The 26740-nt window shown below is 39.2% G+C and overlaps 1 protein-coding gene across 3 annotated transcripts in view; it reads right to left on the bottom strand.

Annotated features, from left to right (window-relative positions):
* Nucleotides 1-18879, bottom strand: part of LOC128376795 (DNA (cytosine-5)-methyltransferase 3A-like) — a 57367-nt gene extending 38488 nt beyond the window's left edge. For all 3 annotated transcript variants that reach the window (XM_053336648.1, XM_053336651.1, XM_053336650.1), the window contains exons 1-3: nucleotides 18738-18879; nucleotides 12540-12787; nucleotides 2280-2387 (exon numbers count right to left, since the gene is read on the bottom strand). In XM_053336648.1, coding sequence (XP_053192623.1) covers nucleotides 2280-2387; nucleotides 12540-12608 — 177 coding nt within the window. In that variant the 5' untranslated portion in view covers nucleotides 12609-12787; nucleotides 18738-18879. The remainder of the gene's footprint in view (nucleotides 1-2279; nucleotides 2388-12539; nucleotides 12788-18737) is intronic.
* Between the last annotated feature and the right edge of the window lie 7861 nt (nucleotides 18880-26740).

Below are 26740 nucleotides of genomic sequence, written 5' to 3'. Positions count from 1 at the left end.
TTACTCCCATTTTCTCATAAACATGCATATTTGGAGAGGCAGAAACATCCAGCATAAGCACATGTGTAAGAATAGATTTGACCCTCCACCCATCACTGTGTAGTTGTTTATAATGTACTAAATTCAGTGTTGAACAGTTGTTATCTAAAGAGTACTAGACTAGATAACATAATGAGGAACTAAAGCTGCATGAGCTGTTTCATATGCTGTTGACCTCTGAGTTGGATCAAGTAGGGTTTATTCTCTTGCTCTGTTGTTTTCTTGTATTTATATGTGATAAATAGGTGTAGAAATAAATAATGGACTTATGTCAGGGGTGACCTTGTTTATATGTAATCTTCATCTTCATCACAATAAAACTATCTTAACAGACAATTTTAGAATCAAACATACAGGATTTGTGGCTCAAACAAATTAAAGAAAAACTACAGTTTTTTACAAGATTTTATTTTTGTTGCATACTCACTGAAGAAAATGATCATGGAGTGCGGCCACATCGCTAAGCAACAATGAGACATGAGAGGCCAGAAAATCATACAGATTGAAAACAGTTTGGGCTGATTTTGACTTTATTTGAAGCTAAAAAGACAAAAGTGAGTGCACCAGTTATGTTGCTAATAATCCCGCAGAAGGTAGGTTAAAGTTGAACCAGGAAGTAGCGTGATCAACAGCCAGTTTCGGTTCTAATTTTACGCTTCACTTAGGCGTCCTGGGGACTTTCTGATTAAGACTGATACGGTACCATTAGGGATTTTGGTGTCCACCCTTGTTTTCTGGTCCAAAAACAAAAGTGACTAACCCGTGTTTTTGTTTTGAACCTGCTGGACTGTCTGAATGTGTTTGTTGTTGTTGGTCAGAGGTTATTTTTTTTTTACATTAGTGTTAATTAACCTTAGTTTTCCTTTAATTTTAACTTTAAGCAGAGTGGTAACAGCAAGTAGGTGGTGGAAAATGTGAAGAATGGAGACTTATAGACAAGTGAAAATGATGACAGTTAAAAATGAAGAGGAAATGGAGAGTATAGGGGAGAGTATTGACTGGTTAGACTTGCACAATGTGAAGAGGAGTTTCCATTTATAGGCATACCGGTAGAAAAAAAGGTATCTAAAGATATCACATACAAGCGAAAGAAAAGTAACCAACACAAGCTGCTGTGAGAAAGTGCTGCATCTCATTATCTGTCACACACACTCTCTGACACTAACAGGGGACCGATTATGTTTTATCCTCATTTCCAGTCATCTATATATAATGTTACAATGGCCCGAGTGTCAAATGAGGTAAACATATGCAGAAGTAATCCCTGTGAGCTAAAAACACTGGCTTCAAACTGCTCTGAACGCTCAGTTTCCAATGTTTTTTTCTACTTTCAGCCCAAGTATGCCATTTTTCATTATGGCATTGTTTTGGGAGTAGTCATGCTGAGCCATGACATAAGTCAAGTTGGCACACTAAATGTTTTTCTATAACACAGCACGGCAAAGTTAAATAATTTAGAAGTTTTGTGCAGCTTTTCGTTAAACATCATCATAACTGTTGCTGTTTCTGCTTGTACTGTCACTCCCTACATTATCTCTAAATGATCCACTGAACAAATAGCTCCAAATATCTCCAGGTACTGTTGTATTGATTGCTTTTTTAGCACCTACCGAGGAAGCTCTACTAATTCTGTGAAGAACGTGTTCTTTGCAATAAGTCTCTCATTTTTAGTAATTTAAAAGCTTTTAATATGAAGCAGTATAGCACAAAAATGTGTTTTCATCAGCAGTAACACAACTCTGATACAGCTGCTCCTCCCTAGGATTCCTAAAACTGGCCAATCAGTGGGCTCATCATGAGGGACAAAAAGAAAGAGGCAGGAGCTAAGACTGCCTGTTAAGAGACAGAGGCTGAACTGAGGGGCTGCATAAAGACCCAGTATAACAAAAATACGGGTGTTATTTTTTCAACTGTGAAGTATACAAAGCTAATCTAGTGGAGCCCCAGAATAATATTATAGAGCTGGAAATGAACATAATAGGTCCCCTTAAATAATAACAGTCAGTGTTTCCCCAGATTTCCACATGCTGCTGTGTTCTTAAGAAAATGACTGAGCTGACTGTGGCTAACACTCAGCAGTTCTGCAGGTGTGAATGCATTAATGTGAAGCAAAGTACATGCATACTCAACAGAACCTCTCACGCTAGACAGGAGTAAAATGTATTGCATAGGTGAACAGATAATCAATCACTCTGCTGCAGTATAACAGGCTGACGACAGCCTATAATTATTGTACTCACAGGAAGCAGCTGTTTGCGTTTCCTGCCGGGACGGCCCACTCTGCGCTTGGTGCGGGGACTTGCTGGCGTCCCCTCCTCTGGACTGTCCTGGTCTGCTCCGTCTTCATTCTGGCCAATTACAGAGAGGCCACATCAAACACTATTGACTATGACTGCATGAAGTTATAATTGATGTCAGCAGTGATTTAGGTCGTACTAAAGCAAATAGCAGATTTAAAGCCATGTGGTTTAAGAAACACATTAAATGAATAAAGAGTAGCACACATTTGATTGTTAAAAAAACAAAAATATGGTATGTGAAGTTTTGGGAAGCCAAACTTCACACTATTTATGGCCTTTATACTAGAAAAAGAAAAGACGGATTGAAATCCAGCTTGTTAAAAAGACAAACTACTTTGAAAACAAAGATGTCAAAACCCATCCAAGTTGTGATTGAACAAGGTCATTTTCAAACTATAAATGGGGAAAATATGAAAGGGAAAACCAGTAAATTATATGTTTGCAGATATGAAATCCAGCTGTGTTTAGTACAGCAGACAGGATGCATGTTGTATGACTAAACCTGGATTGATCTGAGCGTGTATATGCAGCACAAAGAAAACTCTCAGAAGAATAAAACATAACATCTTTTTTTTGACATGATGATAACTAATTTGAAGTCTAATTTAAAACTGTGGACACCCTGGTAATATAAGTCCTTTTCTACAATGTTTTATATTGATGTCTTAAGTGAAGCTTTGAACTTTAATGAATACATCTCAGCAGTTTGAAATAGCTTCCTCTGCTCAGCTCACAGCAAAGACAGAGTGGAAGAATACAGCTGAGTTGTAGACTAGCGTTGGTGTCATTTTACAATGACAAACAGAACAAATTAGCATGCTGCACCTGTGTGTAACCCATATAGTGAGTGTGATGAGTCAAAAGCAACGTTGACAAAATGCATTGAAAACCAGAAGGACTGCCTGATGAGACCATGGTGAAATAAAATTAGCATTTTTGTTTCTGTCTTCACTTTTACTTTGCAACATCAGGTGAAACTAAAGAACACTTATTACAGTGTCTTTAAAGTCACAGTGAAACAGAAGCTAGAGTGTCTTAGGCTTTGCACGCAAAGGGTGAGGGCAAAAGGAATAAATGAGACTGCACTCTTGAAAAAAAATAAAGAAGGTTTTTGCCAATTGCCATCTAAAAACACACCTCTGACTCATGATATCAGTCTGCTAGTGCTGCTATGACCCTCAGGCAAATGGTAAAATGTGGTTTTACATGACTGGTGGGTTTAACTAGTTGCACCAAATCACATTTGACTAGATGTGTGTATATGGGTCAGTGACAAATAAGGGTTGGCAATATGTTTAAAAATAGTTTTAAAACAGCATCAGGTTTGTTAAAATGTAAATGTTTTTTTATTGGTTTAATGTCATTTAAAATTAAAAACTAAAGGTAAGACTGAATGCTCCTGAAAATGTCAAATGGGGTAACCATAAAATAATGATAAATATTAAATATTTTATCCACCTACAGTGTATTCATTAAAAATAAAACTGAAATGGTTCCTGACTTACATGATTCCCCAGATTAAATGTAAAATATATAACCTTTATTTAATATATAAAAGTTGTAATCTAAGATAATGTAAAAGTACTTGATATGAGTCCCAACTTGACTTTGATATAACTCCAGTGACACGTCTTAGCTTTTTAGATTTAGATTTTATTCTTCTGACTTGAAATGCTCCCTAAGCCCAAAGACCTGAGCCAGTTTAAGCCTTTGCTTTTCTTTTTTTTTAGATAATTACATGATAAGCAGTGAATGCATACAAAAGTAGCTGTCATAGAGCTAGTAGCTGAAGAGAAAATCTGCCTTTTAAATTAAGTTGCACTGCTACAGTAATTGCAGCAGCCCAATCAATTCCAAACAAGTGATCCTGTAATGACTGTAGTAGCAGCATAACGAAACGGCCCGATTGTGTTAACTTGCTCAAATTTAACTGATTCTACCATGTGTCAGTAGGCTAACTAGATAAATGGTGTCTTTATCTGTCAGTTTTATTTGTGTTTGTTGCTGAAATACGATCAGAAGGCTGCATGGGTTGTTTTATTTTGGCAGTGGACCGGAAGTTTTAAGCTGATTCCATGTCTGACTTCCTGTCTGGTGTGATCTACTCTATTGAACTTGACACAATTTAGAAACGCCTCCGTCAAAAATAGAACTGCTGCGTATTGATAGCGCTGCGGCACGGAGAGCCGCTTTTGAGACGTACCATGGTGGTCCCGATGGGGTCATTCTCATTGATTAGAATGGCAGCGATCAGCTCCGGTGACCGCGGCGCAGTCGTTCTGACTCGGTGGAATTTGGCCTTGAGACCCCTCATACCCAGCCACTGTTTGTTTATCCCCCTTCTACTGTTTCTATTGTCAAGGTCAAAATATCCACTCACACACAGACTGGATAATGTCTTTTTTCCAGATCTGTCCAGCTGTTTTCTCCCACATAGGCCTGTTCAAACCCCATCTAGGGCCACACTTTCTATTTCTTGGCAATTTACTGAGTCTTAGGACTGTGAAAATCTTTGATTGGGCCCAAGTGCCTTTTTAAATAAGCAACACCTGCTGCATCTTTAGCTAAGCAATCAAAACTTTAATGTAGCTTCATCATGTAGGAGGTTGTGCCTCTTACTTTAAGAGTATTGTATTTTAGCTGAGAGGCAGAATTTGCCAGCCGCAGTGAATTTCATTATTGTCTTTTCTATTCAAATTTGAGCACATATTATATGCATCGCTGCTAGAGGAAAAAATTAAATGGATGTCCCTGTTACAAGGGATAAACATTAGACTCCTGTATTGCTGAAGTGAACCTGGCAGATTTAAATACGTGTCATTTCCTCATCTCCGCCTGAGGATCTGATCTTGGAGAATTGTTTTGAACCACTGGAAAGCCTGGAACCACCTGTCTCTCTCTCAGGCAAAGGATCCCCAGTTATTCCCTGTCGTCCCTAACCCCTGTCGACCAATGATACCGCCAGCGTCCCCAACATTGGAGCATTGCTGGCTGCTGACGGCCCAACTCCTAGTGGCAGGTCAGGGAGCCGACACGCTGTTGTCTCACCCCCAGCTAGTGGCATCTCATCACCAAAGTCAGCTGGTTGCATCAGCAGATCATCGGGCCACCTCAGAGCTGCCTAGCTTCCTGCAGGGTGTTGCCCCGCCTCGGTCACTTGCAACCATAACAGGCGAGCTTGGGCACCACTCACCACCATCAGCTAATGCCACTGCTTATCATTGAAGGTGTTTTTAACATTTCTTCTCTAAAAGTTTGCCAAACACAAATGTCCCACCTTTTTACACTGCTGTCCTATATCTTCCGCCTGGAGCCTACTCACAATTTCTAAAAGAATGAGTGTATCTCAGATCTTGTGCCGACTGCATCTTTACAACTGGTGATTTTAATATTCATTTTAACGACACATACGAAGCACTGAACCAAGCCTTCACAACAATTGATACATTTGGTTTTACTCAAGCTGTCTCTGAACCCGGACATCATCATCTACTTTTACTCTGTGGTCTTTTTGTCAATGATCTTTTGGTCTCCTTCTCTGCTCCATCATTATCCGATCACCCTCTGATTCAATTTAATGTTCATATGCAGACAATTTCTCAACATTGCTGCCCTCTCAAAAGGTGCCACATTTTTAATAAATCAGCCGGAGTAGCTCTAAAATCATTCTTTCCTGACGCTCTCACAAAACTGAATAATTACACTGGCTGTCTGGATATCTTAAGAAATAAATTAAATAGGACCTTACTAGGGGTGATCAACCTAGTAGCCCTCCTTCAAGTTAGAAAACACTCCTCACATCACTTTACTCAATGGTTCAATCATTATACTCTAGCACTCTAACAATTATGCAGAAATTTGAGCAAAATGGTGCAATACAACATTAGAAGTATTCTGCCAGGCCTGCGATAAATCACTGCTTAAATACAAATGTGCCCTCTGGCAAGATAAATCTAATTATTACTTGGATCTGATCTCTAACAACAGACACAGCCGCACATTCCTATTCAACACCATGGATAAGCTCTGTAAAACAACTCCGCCCACTCCAGGGTGCTTTTTCACTGAAAAGTTTGAGCTTATGAGGAATGATATTACTGGTAAGTCTGTGTCCATCTCCTCTGATCCCTCTCACCATCTACGTCTTTCTCATACTGATTAAAAACCATCAGCCACCTTTTTAAGATTGATCCAATGGATTCAAAGAGTTTCTCTCAAATTGTTACTAACTCCAAACCAACCACATGTTCTGGATCCTATCTCACGCAAAGACCTGTTCACTGTGATAGGAAGCCCTTTTCTTGTTATCAATAAATCTGGTATTGTTACCATTGGTTAAAAGCTGTGGTTACACCATTCATAAAAGGAGCCATCCTTGACCCACAAACTCTAAACAATTACAGTCACTAGCCAACTCACTGCTCATATATCCAGTAATAATCATCTTGAGAAGTTTCAGTATGGTTTCAGACCCAAACACTAAAACTGCACTGACAAAGGTAACTAAGTGCAATGGTATCTGATCTCTCATCTATGTTGTTACTTGATTTAAGCACTGCCTTAGACACTGTGGACCATTACACCCTCTTACAACTTCTTGAGAACATTATTGGTCTCAAGGGGGCTGTCACTCTCTTGGTTCCGTTCCTGCCTGGGTAATTGAACACAAAGTGTTAAATAAAATAACACCATGCCTTCTTGCTCTTCTGTCAAATATGGTGTCCCACAGGGACCAGTACCCTACCCCCTTCCATTTTTGTATTTACATGCTGCCCTTGGGTTACATTTTTTTAAACACAATGTAACTAATCACTGCTATGCTGATGACACACAAATTTATACTCCTGTAACAGTCAGTGATGCCTTCCAGCTGGTTAAATTAGAGACATGTTTGTCAGAAGTCCATCACTGGATGTGCAAAAATGTGAATGCACAATTTCTCAGACTCCTACCTTAAAGAATCTGGCAATAGTATTCCACCTTTCTCTTTCATTTGTGCCAAATATCAAGAATATAACATGAACTGCCTTCTCCCAAATATGCCTGTTTTATCAAATTCAGACACTGATATCCTCATACATGCCTTCATAACATCAAGAATAGACTACTGTAATGCTCTTTTCTCTGGCCAACCTAAGACAGCAACAAAAGGTCTTCAACTGATCCAGAATGCAGCTGCCAGAGTCCTTACAGGGTCTCAAAAGTTGGATATCTGCATATCTGCATATGCATTGGCTACCAGATCATGCAAGAGCTGATTTCAAAATCCTCCCTTTTAAATATAAAGCTTTAAATAGACAGGCCCCTATATATGTCTCCAGCCTTATTGCTCCATGTATTCCATCAAATCATTTACATTCCTTTGGAACCACTTAATGAATTGTTCCATTATTCAATAAGATGGTCAAGCCTTTGCCCACCATAATTTTGACATTGATAATGTCTGATGAATGCATATAAAATGAGATATGTAAGATAATCAAATGTATGTAAAAGCTGTGATGTATGTTCCATTTTTGCATAAACCCAAACAAAACTATTGTGTGTACTAATTATCTAATTCTGTTTTAACTGCACCTTGTTGAAAATGATTGAATTTGGACTAGGCCTACAACTAACAAATAGTCTTATAATCTATATTATTTTCTCAGTTAATCAAATTAACAAAATGTCAGAAAATAGTGAAAAATGCCCTTCACATTGTCTGCAAGCCCAAGCTGACATCTTCATATCATTTGTTTTGTCAGGCCAACTGGAAAATTCATTTACAATCCAAAAAGTATCACAAAAGAGTAAATGCTAACATGAAATTATTATCAAAATTATTCTGATTTCTCTGAATTGGATAACATACATTTTTAGGACATGATGAGATCACATCATCAAAATATAATTCTGCTCAAGTCAATACATGAATATGATGACTGAATTACCGTCTATCCCCACCTCAGACTGTCATCATTCAAACTGAGCACTGCTTACACTTGTTCTACATTAACTATAACTGTCTTGTTGCCATTTGGTAATTGTTGATCATAAATATGTAACTACATATGTGTCACATTATATTTGTTTCTCTTTAATATATATAATGCATTGTCTTGCATTGTTGTACTGTTGGTTACTGTTTTCCTTTGCTGCAGTGGAGTCAAACTGGTTTTGTTGTGCCCTCTCAGTTTAATAATCATATCTGCTCAGTTTCTCGACTCTCCTCTCTGCTGTAATCAGTGCTACCCGACTGTTCACTGCCTGCTGTGAGGCTTGTGTTTCCATTAATGTCTTCCTCCCTTTCTGTCCCTCCTCTACTGGACCCTCTTTTGTGGTGACAGTTGAGTGGTTGCTAAGGTGCAGAAACTGCTTAGCAACTGTCTCCGACGGGGCTGCAGTGCTGACTAAACATTCTGATGTCACTTCCCTGACAATCAGCATAGCGACCAACTTGTATGGGCAACGAACCCCACGCCTGTGTGCCTGGTGTGCCATCCATATGCCTATGTCATGACGCACAACTGTTTGCAGACACACAACTGCAATACAAGGGTACTCGATCACATACTGAAAGTGTGACAAGTAAAAATAAAATATTCAAACTCCAACTCAAACATAAACCAACTGAGCTGGAAAACCATTCAACAAAATCCCTTAAAGCATGTGTCAACACACACAAACACACACACTGGCCAATCTGTCCATATATCTTTGGTCTATTTCTGTCTCCCAGCAGGTTATTTTAGGCCGCTGCAGTTGCTAAGCAACCAGACTGCAAACCAGGAGGGCAGAGGAGGATCCCATCGGCAGCAGACAGCTTGTCCTCTTTCTTTCTTTTCCATCCCCACGTCGTCCTCTCTCAGTCTCTCTCCCTCGTCTTTCTTGGGCTCGATGTTTCTGTATCTCCCTCCTCTCCTGGTTTATTTCTGTACTTCCCTTTGAATCTGCTGCTCTCCTCATCATTTGTTGATAGAAACGGCCACTGGAACAAACACTGGGCTTTCATTTATCTGGATTTAGCCCGCATATAGACTTACCACTCACCACACAACAGTATTACAGCAGATGCCAATTTTACACAGTGCAATCATGGTGATAATCCTCATTTTCTACATTTACACACACACATTAAATTATTCACACTATAAATGACTGAAAATGACAAAACCTTTTACCTGTCCTAAATCCTTAGTTACTGTTGTTATGCAGTTGTTAGCTTATTTTGGTGAACAATATGGCAACGTTGACATTTTTTGGGCTTTTAAGATGGAAAATGAAGAACATTACAGCCAAGGCATAAAGGCTGTAAGTGCTTGTCTGATCAACAAGCAACATTTAAACCCTTTTCTGACTTCAGGATAAAATCTGTAACTTTCCGAAACAGACAAACCTGACAAACACAAAATGACTGGCCAGATGTGCAAAGGTGAGAAAATACAGCAGGGTCTGAATGTCTCTCTGAAGCTCACAGAACTATATCCATCATGTTTCAAATGCATGCAACATTAGGAATGCCTTTGAGGAAATCCTGTGAAAACACGTTTGGCGTTATTCCCATTTGAAAAAATCCGATGCATCAAGACTACAAAGATTCACAAAATCCAGATTTGTTGGAGAGAGATGGGAGAGGTAGTGTGATACTGCCAGAAGTAATCCATTTTTTTTTGACAAGTGTTGGCCATTCGGAAAAGGTAAACTCGTACAACCTACTTATAAAGTCCCCGCCAATCAAAAATATGTTTTTCTTGTTTCTATAATTGGATGTTTGATCTTAACTGTGCAGCTGACTTTGACACTAGAAGGCTGTTTTCACACTGATATGAAGCTTGGCGTGAGTTCAATGAGGAAGATTTCTATCCTCACACTCTGCTGTAAATATCATGGGTAAATGTTGCTATTTCCTTCCCCTCTATTTTCTCATCACTTCCACTTTCCCACGCTGCCAAAATCCCCTCATTCTAATCATGAGACCGTAACTGGGAGACTACTCCATTTTTGTGGGTTTCCAAAACAGAAAATTCAGCAATCAGGCACACTTAATGCAGCGACAGGCCAGATATGAGGAGGTTTGAACTTTCTTTACATAACAACATCAAAAACTTTGTGTGTGCGCAATCAAGTGGAAGACCATGAATGCCTTCAAGAAGAGGGCATCAGTTTGATGATGGGCTTTTGTATGTGATCATTTAAAGCAGTGTTTGCCTTTAAATGTGGTTCTCATTCAAGCCTTCCTTTACTACTTAGCTATGATCTATGCATTGACTAAAACAGGTTTTTATAATGATGAATCCATTTTAAAGCTATAAAAATAACGTCTTACTATAAAAGTCAACATTTGAACAGTGGCTTCAGTCATGTAAAATGCATTATAAATGGGATCTGTTAAACCTTGAGCCCCTTTATTCTCCTATCTCCTGCATGTCTTCATCTCTCTCCAAACTGTGACTTACTCTGATTTACTCTCGAGAGTGAGTTAAGTCTTAGCAAGTTAAAGAGCACAACAAACTCTATGAGGGAAACTTTGTACTTGTGGGCTCAATGCCAGTGTGTGAATGTGGAAGTAAGTGAGACGGGTCTTTATATAGCAGCACTATAGAATGAACTTCTCTCAGATTTACGAGGGCTGCCCCGGGATCTGGAGGGGCACAAATGAAAGGAGCCATTTTTCACCTCATGTATGTGTGACTGTGTGTTAATGTGTGTGTGTGTGTGTGTGTGTGTGTTTGTGTGCGCGTGTGTGTGTGTGTGTGCTCATTTATGTTAGAAAAAAAGAAGAAAAAACAGTTTGAGACTCAAATCTCAGCACTCGCCTCACCTGCATGTGCTCGGGTGAATGTGTGGAATGCACACAAAGCCCTGAAGTGAATGTAAATAAATAACCGCAAGTTTAATAATTACTGACACACACACACACACACACAAACGCAGTCTGACTTGCCAGATTGGATGTGTGTTAGCTAAAAAAAGCTCTCAACTTTTGGCTTAGAAGCCAGTGTAGTAGTGATAATGATAGCTGTAGTAAAAGTGGCGGTGGTTTTAATAATAGCTCTGACTGCAGAAATAACAGTACTAGTAATATAATATGTATCATAAAATAAGCAGCAGTAGTAACAGTATGAGTAGCAAAGTATTAGAAGAAGAGGCAGCAGCAGTAGTAGTAGTGGTAACTGTGTTATGAATCAAGGAAAGAAAAGAGTGTTTTTACTGAAGTGCTTGGCACCAAAACTATTTTATGATACTAGTACTTTACTTGAGTATATCCATGATGTGAGTTTTACTACATTACTTGCTGCTGGACACTTAAAAGCTGCTCACAAATGAATACATCAATAATTGAACACTATAAAAGCAAAGCAACAGTCTGTTAGCATTAAAACCTCACAGTTGTATGCCTCCACCAACCAGTGGAGCTGCAGTTTAGATCCATGTCTGTCCACACTTATGTAATGTTTGTAGTGTAGACTTGTGAAGAAATGTAATAAAAAGGTATTAAGTGCATTTTTCCGTGTGTGTGTTCCCAGGTTTTTCCAATAAAGCTGATTGTGACTGAACACAAAGTTGTAGTCGTGACAGTAGATGACAAACATCTTCAATTCAGCAGCACAGAAGAGTCACAGTTTCAATGTGGGCAGCAAGATTAGTGTCACCAAATGTGTGATATGGTCACAGTTATGCTGTTGAATAATTACCAGAAAATAGCTCCTGCGGAACATAGGGTTATCACAACGATGCTGACCTTTGACCTCTTTGATATAACATCTCAGCACTTCCTTATTTTATCCTGTTAGATATCTGTGTGAAACTTTGTCATCACTCGCTCATGAATGTGTTCACTGTAATGATAGTAGACGTTTAATTAGAACTATTATTAAATGGATGAAGGTTCAAGGATTCAGGATAGAATTTCTTAACATTCTCTCTGTATACAATATTCAGTTTACAAGGGAACAAATTGGTGAATACATTAAAGGTAAAGAAAATAATAAACAGACTACAAGTAAAAAGACAATAAGGTGTGAGTAATACTGAAAGAAATTAGAGACTGCTTAATGAAATGTGCTTTTAATATTATTAATTATAGTATTGTAGTGATAACAGCAATAGTCATAGCTGTAAATGGTAAGTAGCAGCAATGATACCCAACTTCTCACTGAAGTTGTTTAAGCGTTTCCAAAAATGTATAATCTAATAATGATAATGTATGTTTCTCACCACATCATTGGAGGCTTCGTTCTCTGGCGTCTGGGCCGGTTCGGCGGCAGCAGGACTGTTGGACGGCATGGCAAGGAGCGGCTCGGTCAAACCAAGTTTAGAAAGTTTTTTTTTTTTTAAATGGAGGAAATCAAAACATGGGAAAGGCCCTCAGAAGCACCAGGTGCAGCTTCATTCAATCTGTCTGTCTGTCCGTCAGTCGCTGAGTCGGTCGGACGATCACACGCTCAGTCAGTCCTCTCCCTCTCCTGAGAGTAGAAAGAGAAAACACACAAACACACACACACACCGTGACATGCGTGAATATGAGAGGACATTTGTAAAGTCTGAGTGAGATAGCATTCTCAGTATGAGGCCGACATTTTGCTATCCTGTTTTTTTCCCTCCTCCTCCTCCTTTCTTTGATCTCTCTTTCTTTTGTTCACCCTTCACACACACACACACACACACACACACACACACACAGCACTGAGGTTAAAGCTGTACTACAGGTGTGTGTGTCCATTGACTGTACTGTATGATGGATGGGACTCCTGCACATAACGTAAAACAGAAAATATTTCAGTTCTGAGCTGTAGCAGGTTAACACACACACACACACACACACAAACATGCAGGTGTCCTCAAAGGAATCTGCACAAATCAGGGCAGCTTTCAACATGGCTGTCACAGTGTGATTGATGGAGCCGGATAAAACTGTCCCGTTTCATTAGACAAGATGGCTTACGTTCAGGCTGCAGGTGAACATGAACAAAATACATTTTCCCTCAAATGTGACACAGATTTGTTTTTAATAATCACATCACATAAAAAATGAGTTTTTAATCCTGATTTTGGCCACTTTCATTTATGCTCCTAAATCTGTTAAAGCTATCAGATTTTTTTTGGGTGAAGCAGCTTCAGTATGATGAGTGTGATAATTATGTTCTTTTAGGTTTTTGATTAATTATTGAATCATTTAATCTAAAAAACATAAAACCATAGTCAATAAATCTCCACCACGAGAGTTCAAACACACACTGTTAGTGGTGTATCACCTGCTGGGATTTCATTTACACTCATATTTTTTTCAACACCTTTGAGGAAGTGTGACCAACAGATGTTTTGCTTTTTTTCTTACATGATAGGCGATTAATCAAAATGATTGTCGATTTTTTTTTTTTGCCAATAGAAAAATTCAAGAAATATCAGAATATGCAAATACTCAGTTATTTTCTTTATTAATAAATGAATCATTTGTTCTATAAAATGTCAGAGACCAACAGTCAAAAACTCAAATAATTTCAGTTTATGATCACATAAGGAAGGCTAATCTTTAAAGTGTGCATTTAAAATACTCTACTTTGATTCATAATTTGTGTCTAATCTCGTTTTCCCACACAAAAAATCTAATTACCTCATTAAAATAATTAAAATGACATCTCCTTCTTCTTCCTCATTAAAAATCCAGAATCTATGAATATGTAAATATATGTATTTTTAAACGTTTTGTCTCATTCTTCACTGTACAGTTCATTCTCAGTGTTTGTGCTCTAAAGGCTTCCAGCTTTCACATCAAACTCATATATGTTGAATACTGTACCAGGATTGGCTCAAAACTAGTTGTGATGTCACAAATAATGCTAGTAGGACCGCCCCCTACAAATAGGAATTTTTAATGAGCTCAGAGAAACTTGAATGTGGAAACAGACTTCTAGTGTCAAACATTCAACCGAAGGAACAAGTGGAAGGGGGATTTTAAACTATTCATCAATTATCAAAAATAATTAATTCATGGACTAATTGTTTCTTCAGATCAGAATTAGACACTTGAATGTAAGTCCATGCTGCTGACCTCATGCTGCTGATGGAGACACTGAGACTTAATGAAGGAGCTGTGAGGGAGGTGTTCAGTGTTGAGCCAGCCATGTGTGACCTTGTAAGTACTTGGGACTCATCTTGGCTCTCGTTTGTCTCATGGCTCTCATTAACATTTACTTGTTATATTTAACTTAATTAATGATGTAACTATTGAGCCGACACAAAGGAAATTTAAGCTATAATCATTTATCAAAAGGGCACGGGGACATATTCCTAAACTGAGAACGAGTCTTGAGAGTAAAATAGTGATTTGGTGAAGGTTCAGTTGGAAAATCTGCTTTGTTGTTTTTGAACGCTGTTTTTTTTGGGAAGATTCTGCACGCTTGAGAGAGTTCGAGGGCGTTTACTAATAAATTTTGGCAGACAAGCTTCGACAGATAATCCTCATTTCTGGCTATTAAGCTCATATCTGTTCACAGTTTAAGTCTTTTTGATAAAATAATAAGCTGACGGATTGCACTGGAAAGCAGCCTGATGTTACTTAGAGGATGGAGCCTGCTTTCCTAATCAATACAGTTTGCACTACTATAAATCTGAGTTTGCACGGAAGGCAAAAAAGAAGAAAAGGGAGAGCTGATTTAGAGATTGTGAGCAAATGAAGCACGACTGCTCACTCAATCTATACACACTACACCTCCTGAGAGCTTTCTATCACCTGATTGGTGTTTCTCTGACCTTTTCCCTTACTGTCATCTAACCGCATGAGGATCTTGTCAAGACTGAAATTCACAAACTGGTGCTTTGTGCTCATTGAATAGTATTAACATGAAAAACTAGTACTGGATAAAACAACAAGATGTCTTAATATTAGAAAACAATTAGTTGATTAATCAATTAATTGATAGACAGAAAATGAATCATGACCTATTCTGATTATAGTTTTGAGTCATTTACTTGTTGATATTCTCTGGTTTCTTTAGTCTTCTATGATAATAAACTGAATACCTTTGGGTTGTGGACTGTTGGTTGACTGACACTTTTCACCCATTTACAGACAAAGATCAATTCATCTGAGTAAATAATCAACAGAATAATCAATAATGAAAAGAATTGTTAGTTGCAGCCCTATAATATATACGAACATAATACACAAGGTTCATACTGCAACCTTAACCTCTTATTATCTACGTCAGGATATCTTAGAGTGTATTATCAACCCAACTCATCAATTATGTATTAACATATCATAGCTAGGTGACCTTCAGTGAGCTTTATTAACTGGTAATATATTATCAAGCATATGTACTGTTTAAATAATTCATCTCAATTTAATATATATCTACAGCTGGAATTAGATTAGCTGATAAATTATTGGAGGCTGTTGCCCATTTGGTGACCAAAATTGCAGTTTCAAGTATTCTTCAGTACAAACACATTACAAGATGCCTGATCACTAATCATGCTTTGGTTCAGCCTGATTCTTTCCTTATCTATCTATCCAGTCAAAAAACAAGGTACATTTAACAAACTTAAAGTCACCCTCCAGTCAAAAAATATGTTTTTCTTCTTGTTCCTTCAGTTGGATGTTTGAGCCTCACTGTGCTGAATGATGTATGTGCAGAGTTTGACACTTGAAGACTGTTTTAACAATTATCTGCTGGAAGTGGAAAGTTTCTCTGCGCTCACCAAAAATCTCAGTTTAAGCACGGAGCATGATTTGTGACATCACAACTAGTTTGGATCCAATCGTGGTCTGGTATTAAACTTACACAAAGTGTGATGTGGAAGCCTGAAGCCTCCAGTGAACAAACACTGAGAACGGACAGAAGTCATATTTACAATTCTAAGACTCTGACATTTTTAATGGAGGGAGGAGGAGGAGATGTCATTTTGAGGATTTTTACCTGGTAATTCAACTTTTTTTGGTGGAAAAAACATATCAGACACAAAATATTACTTTAAGAAGAATCTTAAAAAATGTTTGGAGTGGATCTTTAACTTTATTTGGTCCGTATCTTATCGTGTTTGCTTTCTAACCTCCAAAAACTCTGAGCCACTCATGTAGTGTACTGCTGCATGCCGACGTGTCGCTGCTCACGACACACAAAGCTGCACAAAATGTACAAGAGTGATTTAACTGTTGGCCTGATCTTTGTCTGAGGTGTCCTGTTTCTATTTAACAGGCAGGTGTCTGCCAGTTAAATAGAAACAAATATTTTCCTTTGCCATGGCAGTGTTGACATGATTGCATTTGTCAAAGGAGCCTCCATGTCATTTTTTTTTCTCTTCTGCGTGAGCACGTGATGTGTATTGTTTTTGTTACTGTCAGTTAAGAGTGTGATCTGTTCAGACTGGTGTCAGATATTGATATCCATCTGACCACAAAAGGAGCAGAAAATTTAGGGCTTGTATGTGCCCAACAAAAAAAAAAAAAAACCCTGGATCTCAGCAGTGATTTGTATTTAAGCACAGTGTGACTGCAGCCAATGTGTCTGGCTTTCCTCGAGATGTATTGTACAGTATGTCACTCCTCACGCTGTGGCCTTACATCATCTACTGTAAAGACAACAGGCAGCAGGCCAGCGGAAAGACAGGGGTGGAAAACTTTGCAGAAATGGGTGCACAGTATCCACCCCACACCCCTCAGGGCTCCCAGCACGAGCTCCAGGCTGCAGGCCAACGAACTCCTCCAAGTTAGTCGTATTTAGGTCACACACACACCTCACACTCCTATAGTAAAGTCTATATACACTGATTTAAATTGTTCCAGTCTTTATGCCAGCAGTGTTTTAAATTAAGTCAAAGGCCCAAGCAGAAGCCTGAACTGGTGGGAGGAGAAATGGTTGCGCAGAGAAAAAGCTTCAGAGGTGAGTCAAGGTAGCGAGAGTCAGACGGTGAATAACGGGGAAGTAGGTGATTTGTTTTCACAATAAAAGCATATCCTATATAACCTCCATTCACTTCTTTTGTTTACATTTGATTTAAATTTTTAAATTGGTCTTCATCCGTCTTTTTCTGCTGCTGCAGGATGTGGATTTCCCTCCTGGTGATCATTAAGTGGTAATTACAGAGCTGGATATTTTCACTGACATTTTGACAGATAACGAGGTGTTTGGTGACTTATCTTTAATCTTGAGGAAACTCAATCTTAAAGGCAATTAACACCGTCTTCTAATTGGAACTCCCACTTTTGAATACTTTTCAAGGTGTCCACATTCATAGAAATCCAAGTCATAGTAACTCCACAACATCTGAATACACTCAAACCAATAAGATTAATTGAAAGGTGTTTAGAAATGACACTGTACAAGTTTATGTGTCTGTCAGATGTCCTGATATCTATTTATCTTTAAACTTTAGAGCTTTGCAAAAAATCCTATAAAAGATAAAACAATCATCAAAAATGTTTATTTTATGTGTTTATGTAAAATAAAACTTTAGACCAGAATATAATTAACAGATTTTAAAAACTCATGATTAAATGCTCTTGAAAGTGTTGAAAAAATGAGGGAACAGCTAGAAAGTGGGAGTTGAGTAATGGGCAACCTTAAACTTTCAAGGTCAAGAATCAATTTTTATGCTCAAATGTATTGATCAATTCCACAATAATTATGTAATCGATTTAATTGATATCGTTTTATATGATTACAATAAACAAACGTGAGTCTACCTCAGTTTGCGATTTTTTACTTTCAAAGTGCTCGCCGGAAACACCCAGATTCCTCGCGCTGGCTTGACGTAGCCCAGCTTTATGACAATTAATATTGGGAGCGACCTCACGCGGCCTTTACCGGACGGCCTCTCATAAACGGTGTAAAATCCCGGTGGGGGTGTGCGCGAGACGGGTAGCCGGTGAGAGACACGTGTCTTGAGTGTGTAGCAGCGATAAGCTTTACTGGGTCAGGTAAAAAACACACACGGGGGCGCGTTTCAGACCGAATGCACCCGTTAACCCCGGCATGCGCGTGCCCGTCGGCCCGCTCGCTCCCTCGCTCTCCTCGGAGGCGACGGTTCCGCGCGCTGATGTGTCTGTCTGCATCTGGTGGGTGAAGAGGACGGTGCGCTCTGGTTTAACGTTACCTGCTCGGTACGCTTGAGGGGAGGGGGGGTGGGGGGGTGCACGCTCCACCGGACAACGTTTAGCACACAGTCGTTGCACAGGCTAACGGGAGCCCGGTTGCCGTGCTTTCCTCCCCACCGTACAGAAACAACTCAAGTTCACTCGCACCGACCCGCTCCGTCTTCACGCGCACATCATCTGCTAAAACGGAACCAACGGTTTCGGCTGCGGAGCGCGCGCCAGCGATGACTTCAGGAGATGACTACTGACGCTAACTTAACGGCTGTAACGGGGTGCCGGTGTGCGTTCACGAGCTAAAATGGAATGTTTATATTTACCGTGTCGTCCGTCCCTCAGGCACCCGGACCCTGACGGTCGTCGCTCTCTCTCTCCTCTCGTTCACTCTCTCTCTCTCTCACTCTCTCTCTCTCCCCCTCTCTCTCTCTCTCTCCCTCCTCGCGCTCTACCGGGTCTTCTCTCTCCGTTGCTGGCTCGCGCTCCCCCGCCTGCCTCTCTCTCTCTCTTTCGCTCTCTCTCTCTCCTCTCAAACCGGCCTGCTCGCTCTGTCACGAGCCGCAGAGGCTGCAGCACCGGAGAGAAAAGTTTCCGCGCGGTCCTAAAGTCTACAGCCGATCACACTGACACACGCGCGCGCGCACGTGCACACACACACAGGACAGGTGTACTCAAACTGTACAAACAGCTCGAGCAGCGTCCGCACAGTGAACAGAGAGGCTGAGCTCAGGTGTGATTTACAAGCATGAAGAGTGTCTGACAGCAGGTGTAGTGACATCATGAGGAGTGTTTTATATCTCCTGTTGAATCTGCACCAACTAAAGGTCACTTCTTACATAGTTTTATATATTTTAAATAGGTATTTTTGCCTTTATTAAATAGTACACCATTGGTGAAAAGTACTTTGACTCAAGTACAATTTTGAAGTACTTGAGAGTTTTCATATGGTGCTGCTTGACTTCAACTCCACTACATTTCAGAGGGAAATATTGTAGCTACTTTCTACTCCACTACATCTCTTTGAAAGCTTTAGTTACTTTTCAAATGAAGATTTGACACAATGGATAATATAACAAGCTTTTAAAATACAACAACAAATATGTGTTTCCAACCTTTTTGGCTTTTGACTTACAAAAAGCAGCGTGTCGTCGGGCTCACATTTCAGTTGTCTATGAGTTGTTAACAGCTCCACCAAATAATGATTTATCCCTCTAAACTTCTCACATGGTTTCATTTTAACTAATGTTCAAATGATCCAATATTTCAGCAAAAAATCAACGATTAGAGAAAGTCCAAAAACTGAAAACACATTTGTGTATCAGAACTTTTTTCTTCTTTCCTCTCCCATCATCCATCTCACCACCCCTCACATTTAGTTGGTGATAATTTTTGAGGGGCACAAACCCAAGATTGGGAACCACTGGACTAAACTCACTAACTGTATATAAAGTACATCACTCATAATACTGCAGTACTTTTACTGTAATACTGCATACTACATCACTCATAATACTGCAGTACCTTTACTGTAATACTGCATACTACATCACTCATAATACTGCAGTACTTCTACTGTAATACTGCATACTACATCACTCATAATACTGCAGTACTTTTACTGTAATACTGCATACTGCATCACTCATAATATACTGCAGTATTTTTACTGTAATACTACATCACTCATAATACTGCAGTATTTTTACTGCAATACTACATACTACATCACTCATAATACTGCAGTATTTTTACTGTAATACTGCATACTACATCATTCATAATACATATGTACTTTTACTGTAATACTGCATACTACATCACTCATAATACATACAGTATGTACTTTTACTGTAATACTACATACTACATCACTCATAATACTGCAGTACTTTTACTGTAATACTACATACTACATCACTCATAATAAATTTTTGATGTCATACTTTAACTACATCAAGCTCATGATACTTATGTATTTTTACCTGAGTAGGATTTTTCTTTTTTTCTTCTAAAGGGTTTGGACACTTTTTCCAGCAATGGCAATAACATGTAATAGAGTACCCAGGCTGGACTCAAACTAGGGACATAGGCGTCACATGTTGTGTTTTTTTGATTAGTTTTTTCAGCAACACCCTGATCACATTCACACAGTTACACAGTCATACCTGGAAGCTGCCCAGTACAACCACAGTCTGGCCACTGAGCAGCTCCACTGGAGCAGTTGGGGTCAAGGGCCTTGCTCAAAGTTACATCAGTGGTGGTAATAAGGGAGGGGCAAGCACTGCTTCCTTACTTTCCCCACTCAGATTGATCCTACTGGATCCTTTAGGCAACCACTGCCCACCTTGCCACCTTCCCGGCTCCTGAGGCGACTGCCCTGAGCTCCCAGAGCTTCAGGGACCTGAAGGCCACAGCTGGACTATCTTTGCATGATTTACAGTTAAAAAGAAAACCTCCGTATTTAACTTTTATTGTCTCTTTGTGCAGCCCCTCAGTTCAGCCTCTGTCTGAAACAGGCTGCTCCTGTCTCATTAAGCCCCCCCCCCCCCCTCCCAATGAGCCCACTCTGTTCTGATTGGCTGGCTCCAAGAAGCTTCTACATAAACAAACTGTGGCAGTACAATTTTACTTCTTATTCTCTTTTTTTTAAAACCCGAAATAGACTACATCTGGGTATCCTCAAACCCAAATCTGATCTGAAATTTGCGAACGGACAACGTGAACAACCTTAGCGACGAAGTCTATACGAACAATCCGACGTAAGCACTCAGAACAGGTTGAAGTCCTGACTTTTGAGGTTCATCTCAAATCAATCAAAGAACCAAACAGCTAACCTAGTGTGTGAAGGCCCAAACGCACTGAAGGTTTCTAATATGCTTGCTTTAAAATACACCTATTGTTTTAAATGACCAAATACATTCCACAAGCACTACGAGGCACGCCAAACGGCCTTGACGCCTCTACTCCAACCTTGCTTTGAGAGAGAGAGAAACAGCATGGCGGTGGTCGAGCGAGGAGAGGAAGCAGTAGAGTAAAGCAGCAAATGAGAAAAATAAATGTTATTTTCTGATTATGTCACAGCGGTTACATTCTAACGCTCAAATAACCATCAAACACTCAACAGATGATTTACTGTGGAAACAGTCGCTCTTAGTTACATTTTTCCTGCATTTTTCCTCCTTGTCATACATTCATTACATCCAAGTTATGCAGCAGTAAATACAGAGTACACCAGCACAAATCTGTGCTGGTTCTGTGGTGTTGACATTTTCAAATCCGTCACCATAGGAGCATCAATTGAAGCACATCAAATGAGGCACATTAGTTATTGTTTCCAATGCATTTAGGCCTAATAGTGAGGGTAATGGCGGCCCAGCTGCTCATTTCTGACCCAGGTGTATGTTTAGACATGCTCATAATTATTGGAGAGGGTAACCCTTCCCTCATGACCTCATTGTAACAATATACGGTATGTTTGATGTCAGTGTGTAACTGCCTAAGGCAAACTGTTATATATATCTACTAGAGATCCAAGTCTAAGCTTTACATTACAGCCTTTAAACACCAATCATTCTGATTTGAGCCCAACTTTTATGATTGTGCAGCTCTTTGGTTTTGGCTTTACAGGATTCATTTTGTTTCTTCTGTTCAATTTTTTTTTTCCTTTTAGTTATGTTTTAGGTTATCTTGTCTCCACCTACACAGGTGAATGACACATGGTTACCTGTTTGTTTCTTCTGGTTGTTAACTGCTCGTTTGTCCACGTTTTTCAACAGGTGAAGTTGAAGCCTGCTGCAGCAAGTCGGAGCATGCTCTCCAATTGGCGTGGAAAGGTGTTCTGAGAAACATGTGAGAAACAGTAAATGTTGTTGAATGAGCAGATGAAGCAGAGTGAAGGAGGAGTGGAGAAACAAGTGATTTAGAGCAGCATAAGTGGGTACAACGAGTGGGTTTCCGGCTTAAAAGGAAGCAAATAAAATAAATAATGAGTTAAAGCTCTGGGAATCAAAAGGACTACAATTAGACAACTACATTTGATTCATTGTTACTTAAACTGTCAATCAAGACTTCACACTAAATTTTCACAAGATAATAAATGTTTGAGTTCTGCAATTGCTGCCAAAGAAGAGATGTTAAACTCAGTTTGACCCTATAGGGTCATAACTGCACTGGGTGGTGTGGGGGTTATTTATAGCAGTCAGTGAGGTGGCAAACAACAGACAACCTCAATGAGCTTTATTCAGTCTATAGTTGACACCCCCACCTTGCACAGACAGTCATGACCTCTGAACGAAGCTCATGGGAAAAGTGAGAACTGCTCATCCATACTAATGAGGACATTAAATCAGGGAGGAAGTTGAAAAGTCTTTCACGTGGAAGAAAAATTGGGTGTGTCTTTGAAGTCGATGCTGCCAGTGTTTATTTTTAGAAAATGGGTTATTATGACCCGAACTCTAGATCACAGGCAAGATGAGGCGGGGGAAAAATATCTCACCCCAGATTATTCTGATCAGTTTTGTTGTCAGGGTTCTGCCCTTGTAATCCCTGTTCATTCCTAACAATCCTAACATGGTGAAATTTTCTAGGCTAGTAGGTTACAGTTTAAAAATAGGTGGCAAATTGTTCAGATGAGGCTCCTTTTCACAACCAGCCCAAAACTTTACACCAACTGTTTAGTGTAATGGTACTGTAGAAGCAGTGTTTCAATACTAAAGTAAAACCATCATACGTCCAGTATTAAAAAAACATAGAGGAGTGAAAGTATTATCAGAAAAAGTAACTTCTGGTCAAAGCCAAGCAAATTCTAACTATGTATTAGCCTGTTTGGTAGTTTACAACAAGGCTATAATGCAACTGTTTAAATAAGAAATAAAATAATCCTCTTAGAACTGAAACAGTGAATCCATGAGCAAATAAATAAACCAGTGCTGAGCCTTTTTTTTTCTTACCTCAGAACAGTCTTTTTTGGTTTTTTATGACCAGTGTCTTCTGGTGACTAATGTTAGGATATGTAGATAGACATTGCTACATTATAAGTCCTTTTTGCTACTGTTACATTATAAGGTCACAAATTAAAGATTGTAAGGAAGACTACTGAAAATTCAGTCTTTCATTATCTTGGAACTACCACTTGAGGCCACAATGCTTAGCAGAAGTTACGTAGTCACACGTTAGCCAATAATAATCCATCAAATACACCACCAGTCAAAAGTTTGGACACACCTTCCCATTCCCTTGAAGGAGAAAGTGTGTCCAAACTTTTGATTGGTGCTGTGTTTTAGATGTAAAATGTTAAAGCTTCCATAGATCAGGTGTTTTCATTTACACTGCCCACACCCATTCTTAGCTCCCTCTGGTTCCATAGTCCCTGAAACTGAGGTTTAGAGTGGAACAGCTTGCCTGTTATCATTCCAACATCACCCAACTATATACCCAGGGGTGCATAGTTTGGTATACGTTACACCTGACTAGAGGTCTTATCAGCCACTGTGATTGGAAACACCTGTGCAGGTGTGCCCAGCCTGCAAAGTAACGATTAACTATAGCTGTCAAAGCTAGCGGAGTAGATTAATTTCTTTTGATATGTAGTGAATAACATTGCATAACATCAACATACTTAAACATGCCTTAACCAATTTTCTGGCCACTTAAGGGCATTGGAAACTTGCCATATCATCAAATTTTATGCACATAGGTTTCATTTGTCAGCAAGCAGTTTATTTCAACATCCAGCAGTTAAGGAGTGACATTATGATTTATTTGGAAATCGTGTTTCGGCCCACCTGGTGAATTCAAGTCCAATATTCACTCTCTCTTAGCCGTGTTTTTGCTCTCTACCAACTCCTGAGGGAAATAGCTGGCTCTTACGCTGCTAAATGCTCCACTATGTTCACCAGCTAGTCTCTAACTGTGTCTGTGAAGCTGTTCTGAGCTGAGCAGGTAGTGTACAGAGGGGTTTTTAACAGCTTTTTCTCCTAATAACAGCTGCAGCCAAAAAATGCACTTTCAGAGCTAGTGAGAGTTGCAGCCGAACAAGCGAAACAATGAGTCGAAACTCAGTGTAAAGCTCCGTAAAGCCGAGGGGAGCCTCAGAGTCAAGACTGTACAGTATTTGAGTGAAATTAGTTACATTTCATCACTGGTTTAGTCATGCCCTCATTTTCCATGTGCTGCACATCTCTGAATTGTCAGCCTCTAGCTTCTCTGTCTTCGGGGCTCCTGGTGTTGAAATGGTTATAATACGGTGGAATTTAGAAAAACTGTAATCCAGACATTCAAAGTCAAGTACGTTTACAAATGGGTCACTTTCCAAGAATATAGCAGACTGTAGTTTTCCAACTTGTTCCACATTATTTATTGCATCAGAATGCCTGTGGCCAGACTGAAGAGTAAAACAAACGTTAAAGGAACAAGAACAAACCAAGAGGGAATAAAATGTTGAAGTCATGACATATTATAGTAGAGGAAATTCATGGAAAAATGATTGAATTATACATTACATACCCCTGTGATTATATTGCCGCCAACAAGTTTTATGCGTCCTGCCGATTAAGACAAAACCAGTCACAGACACAGAACTCTTGAGTTTGATGTTAAATATTATTTATTGCAGATAAAACACAAATCAACACAGTCACACCGTCAGCTCCGGCTGGTTCAGAGCCGAAGGTGTTTACAGATTCATGTCAGGACGCGTCTGTCCCGTCAGTCTTGATTTCTCTCGCTCTCTTTCACACATACACACTGAAAATGTGGACTCACTCATTTCCTAAATCACTCATACTGCGAGTCAAGTCATTCGCTGACTGAAAATGGGAATCTCAATCGCAAGCAGTCAGTCAAACATAGAGGAGGGCTGGTGAAAAAAAAACTGTCCGATTTAGAAATGTACAACACAGTAAAGTACAGCTTCCTATGAGCACAAACAAAAACCCTGAAAATGTTGAATACATTACTGATAAAAAATATATCTCAAAGCTGACTGATCATTAAAAAAAACTATTTTATCACAAGCTCAGTAAGTCACTTTGGTTCATGCTTGATTTGCACACAGATTTCAGTCTGAAGATGTTTGGGTGGCTTACATTTGACTATGACACACAGAGAACACTAATTCCCAAAGTAAAATGTATTTTTTACTTTTTTTGCATAGACTTTTTTGGTGACTGGCAGTTGGAAGACTTTCAAGGCTTGAATCAACTCTTGGTTGAATCATTGGTTAAACAATGGGTTAGAAATATGTGATTCTTTAATAAAAAGCCAGAAAGATGTCAACTACAACTCCCAGGGAACATTGCAGTGACAAACATCCAATCACAGGGCTGAACATCTCAGTTGAATTCTTTCTTATAGAAGAAATCTGGGCCAAATGTAGATATTTGTTTCAGATTATAACAATGGAGCGTTTTGAATTTCCTATAGCTCTGATTCACATCTCTGGCAGGTTTCACCTAGACTGCTGAGGCTCATGGGTAACGTAGTATTAAAACTATGAGATATTCTCCATACCGAGAAGATGATAAAGAATATAATTCCTCTGTTACAACAATAAAATGTTTACAACTTATCATCCTATACAACTGCATCCAATGAAAACCAGTGAAGCTGTTGAGGTTATTATTAAAGGATCAGTTCACCCAAATCATGAAGCAAACTGATTTTTGGGCACCATTTGTTCAATAAACAGTAGTTCCAGTAAAAACTGTTCACTGTGTGATTGGTGGACAGTGTTTCTGGAAAAAGTTTTTTTTTTATTGTTTTATAGTTTTATTCTTGTGAGCGCCACAAACAAATATCATTCACCATCTTCATATTACTGAGGTGGAGGCAGAAACCTTAGGAGATGAACTCCAGACAAATAAACGCCAAGCTATCTGCATGACTTAACATGTCTACAGAAGTGATTTGCCTTGTGACCCCTCAAAATAAAGCACTTGAGACCCTTCATCACATTGCAGGTTACAACTTGAATGTAGACATAGCTATAGTCAAGTCATTATAGTCAAGACTTCTTAAGAGGTAAAAGTATCCAATATTTCACAAGAAAAATAGAGTTTTTGGAATTTGGGTGAACTGACTCTTTAAAAGAAAATGTTTAAATGTGAGTTTGAGGGGGTAAATACCTCCAAAACACACTTTACTGTTGAAGAAAATTGTTTTATATTTCCACTTTTTCCATACACTCATTCTTACACACACACACACACACACACACACACACACAGACACACACACACACACACACACACACACACCGCAGTAATCAGATATCTCCTCTTTGACTGTAGCCCCACTGCAGTACCAGGATAAACGGAGGCCGGGACAA

The sequence above is a fragment of the Scomber japonicus genome, chromosome 17 (assembly GCF_027409825.1).
Source record: "Scomber japonicus isolate fScoJap1 chromosome 17, fScoJap1.pri, whole genome shotgun sequence".
NCBI classification, from domain to species: domain Eukaryota; kingdom Metazoa; phylum Chordata; class Actinopteri; order Scombriformes; family Scombridae; genus Scomber; species Scomber japonicus.
This window is presented reverse-complemented; position numbering and strand designations above follow the sequence as displayed.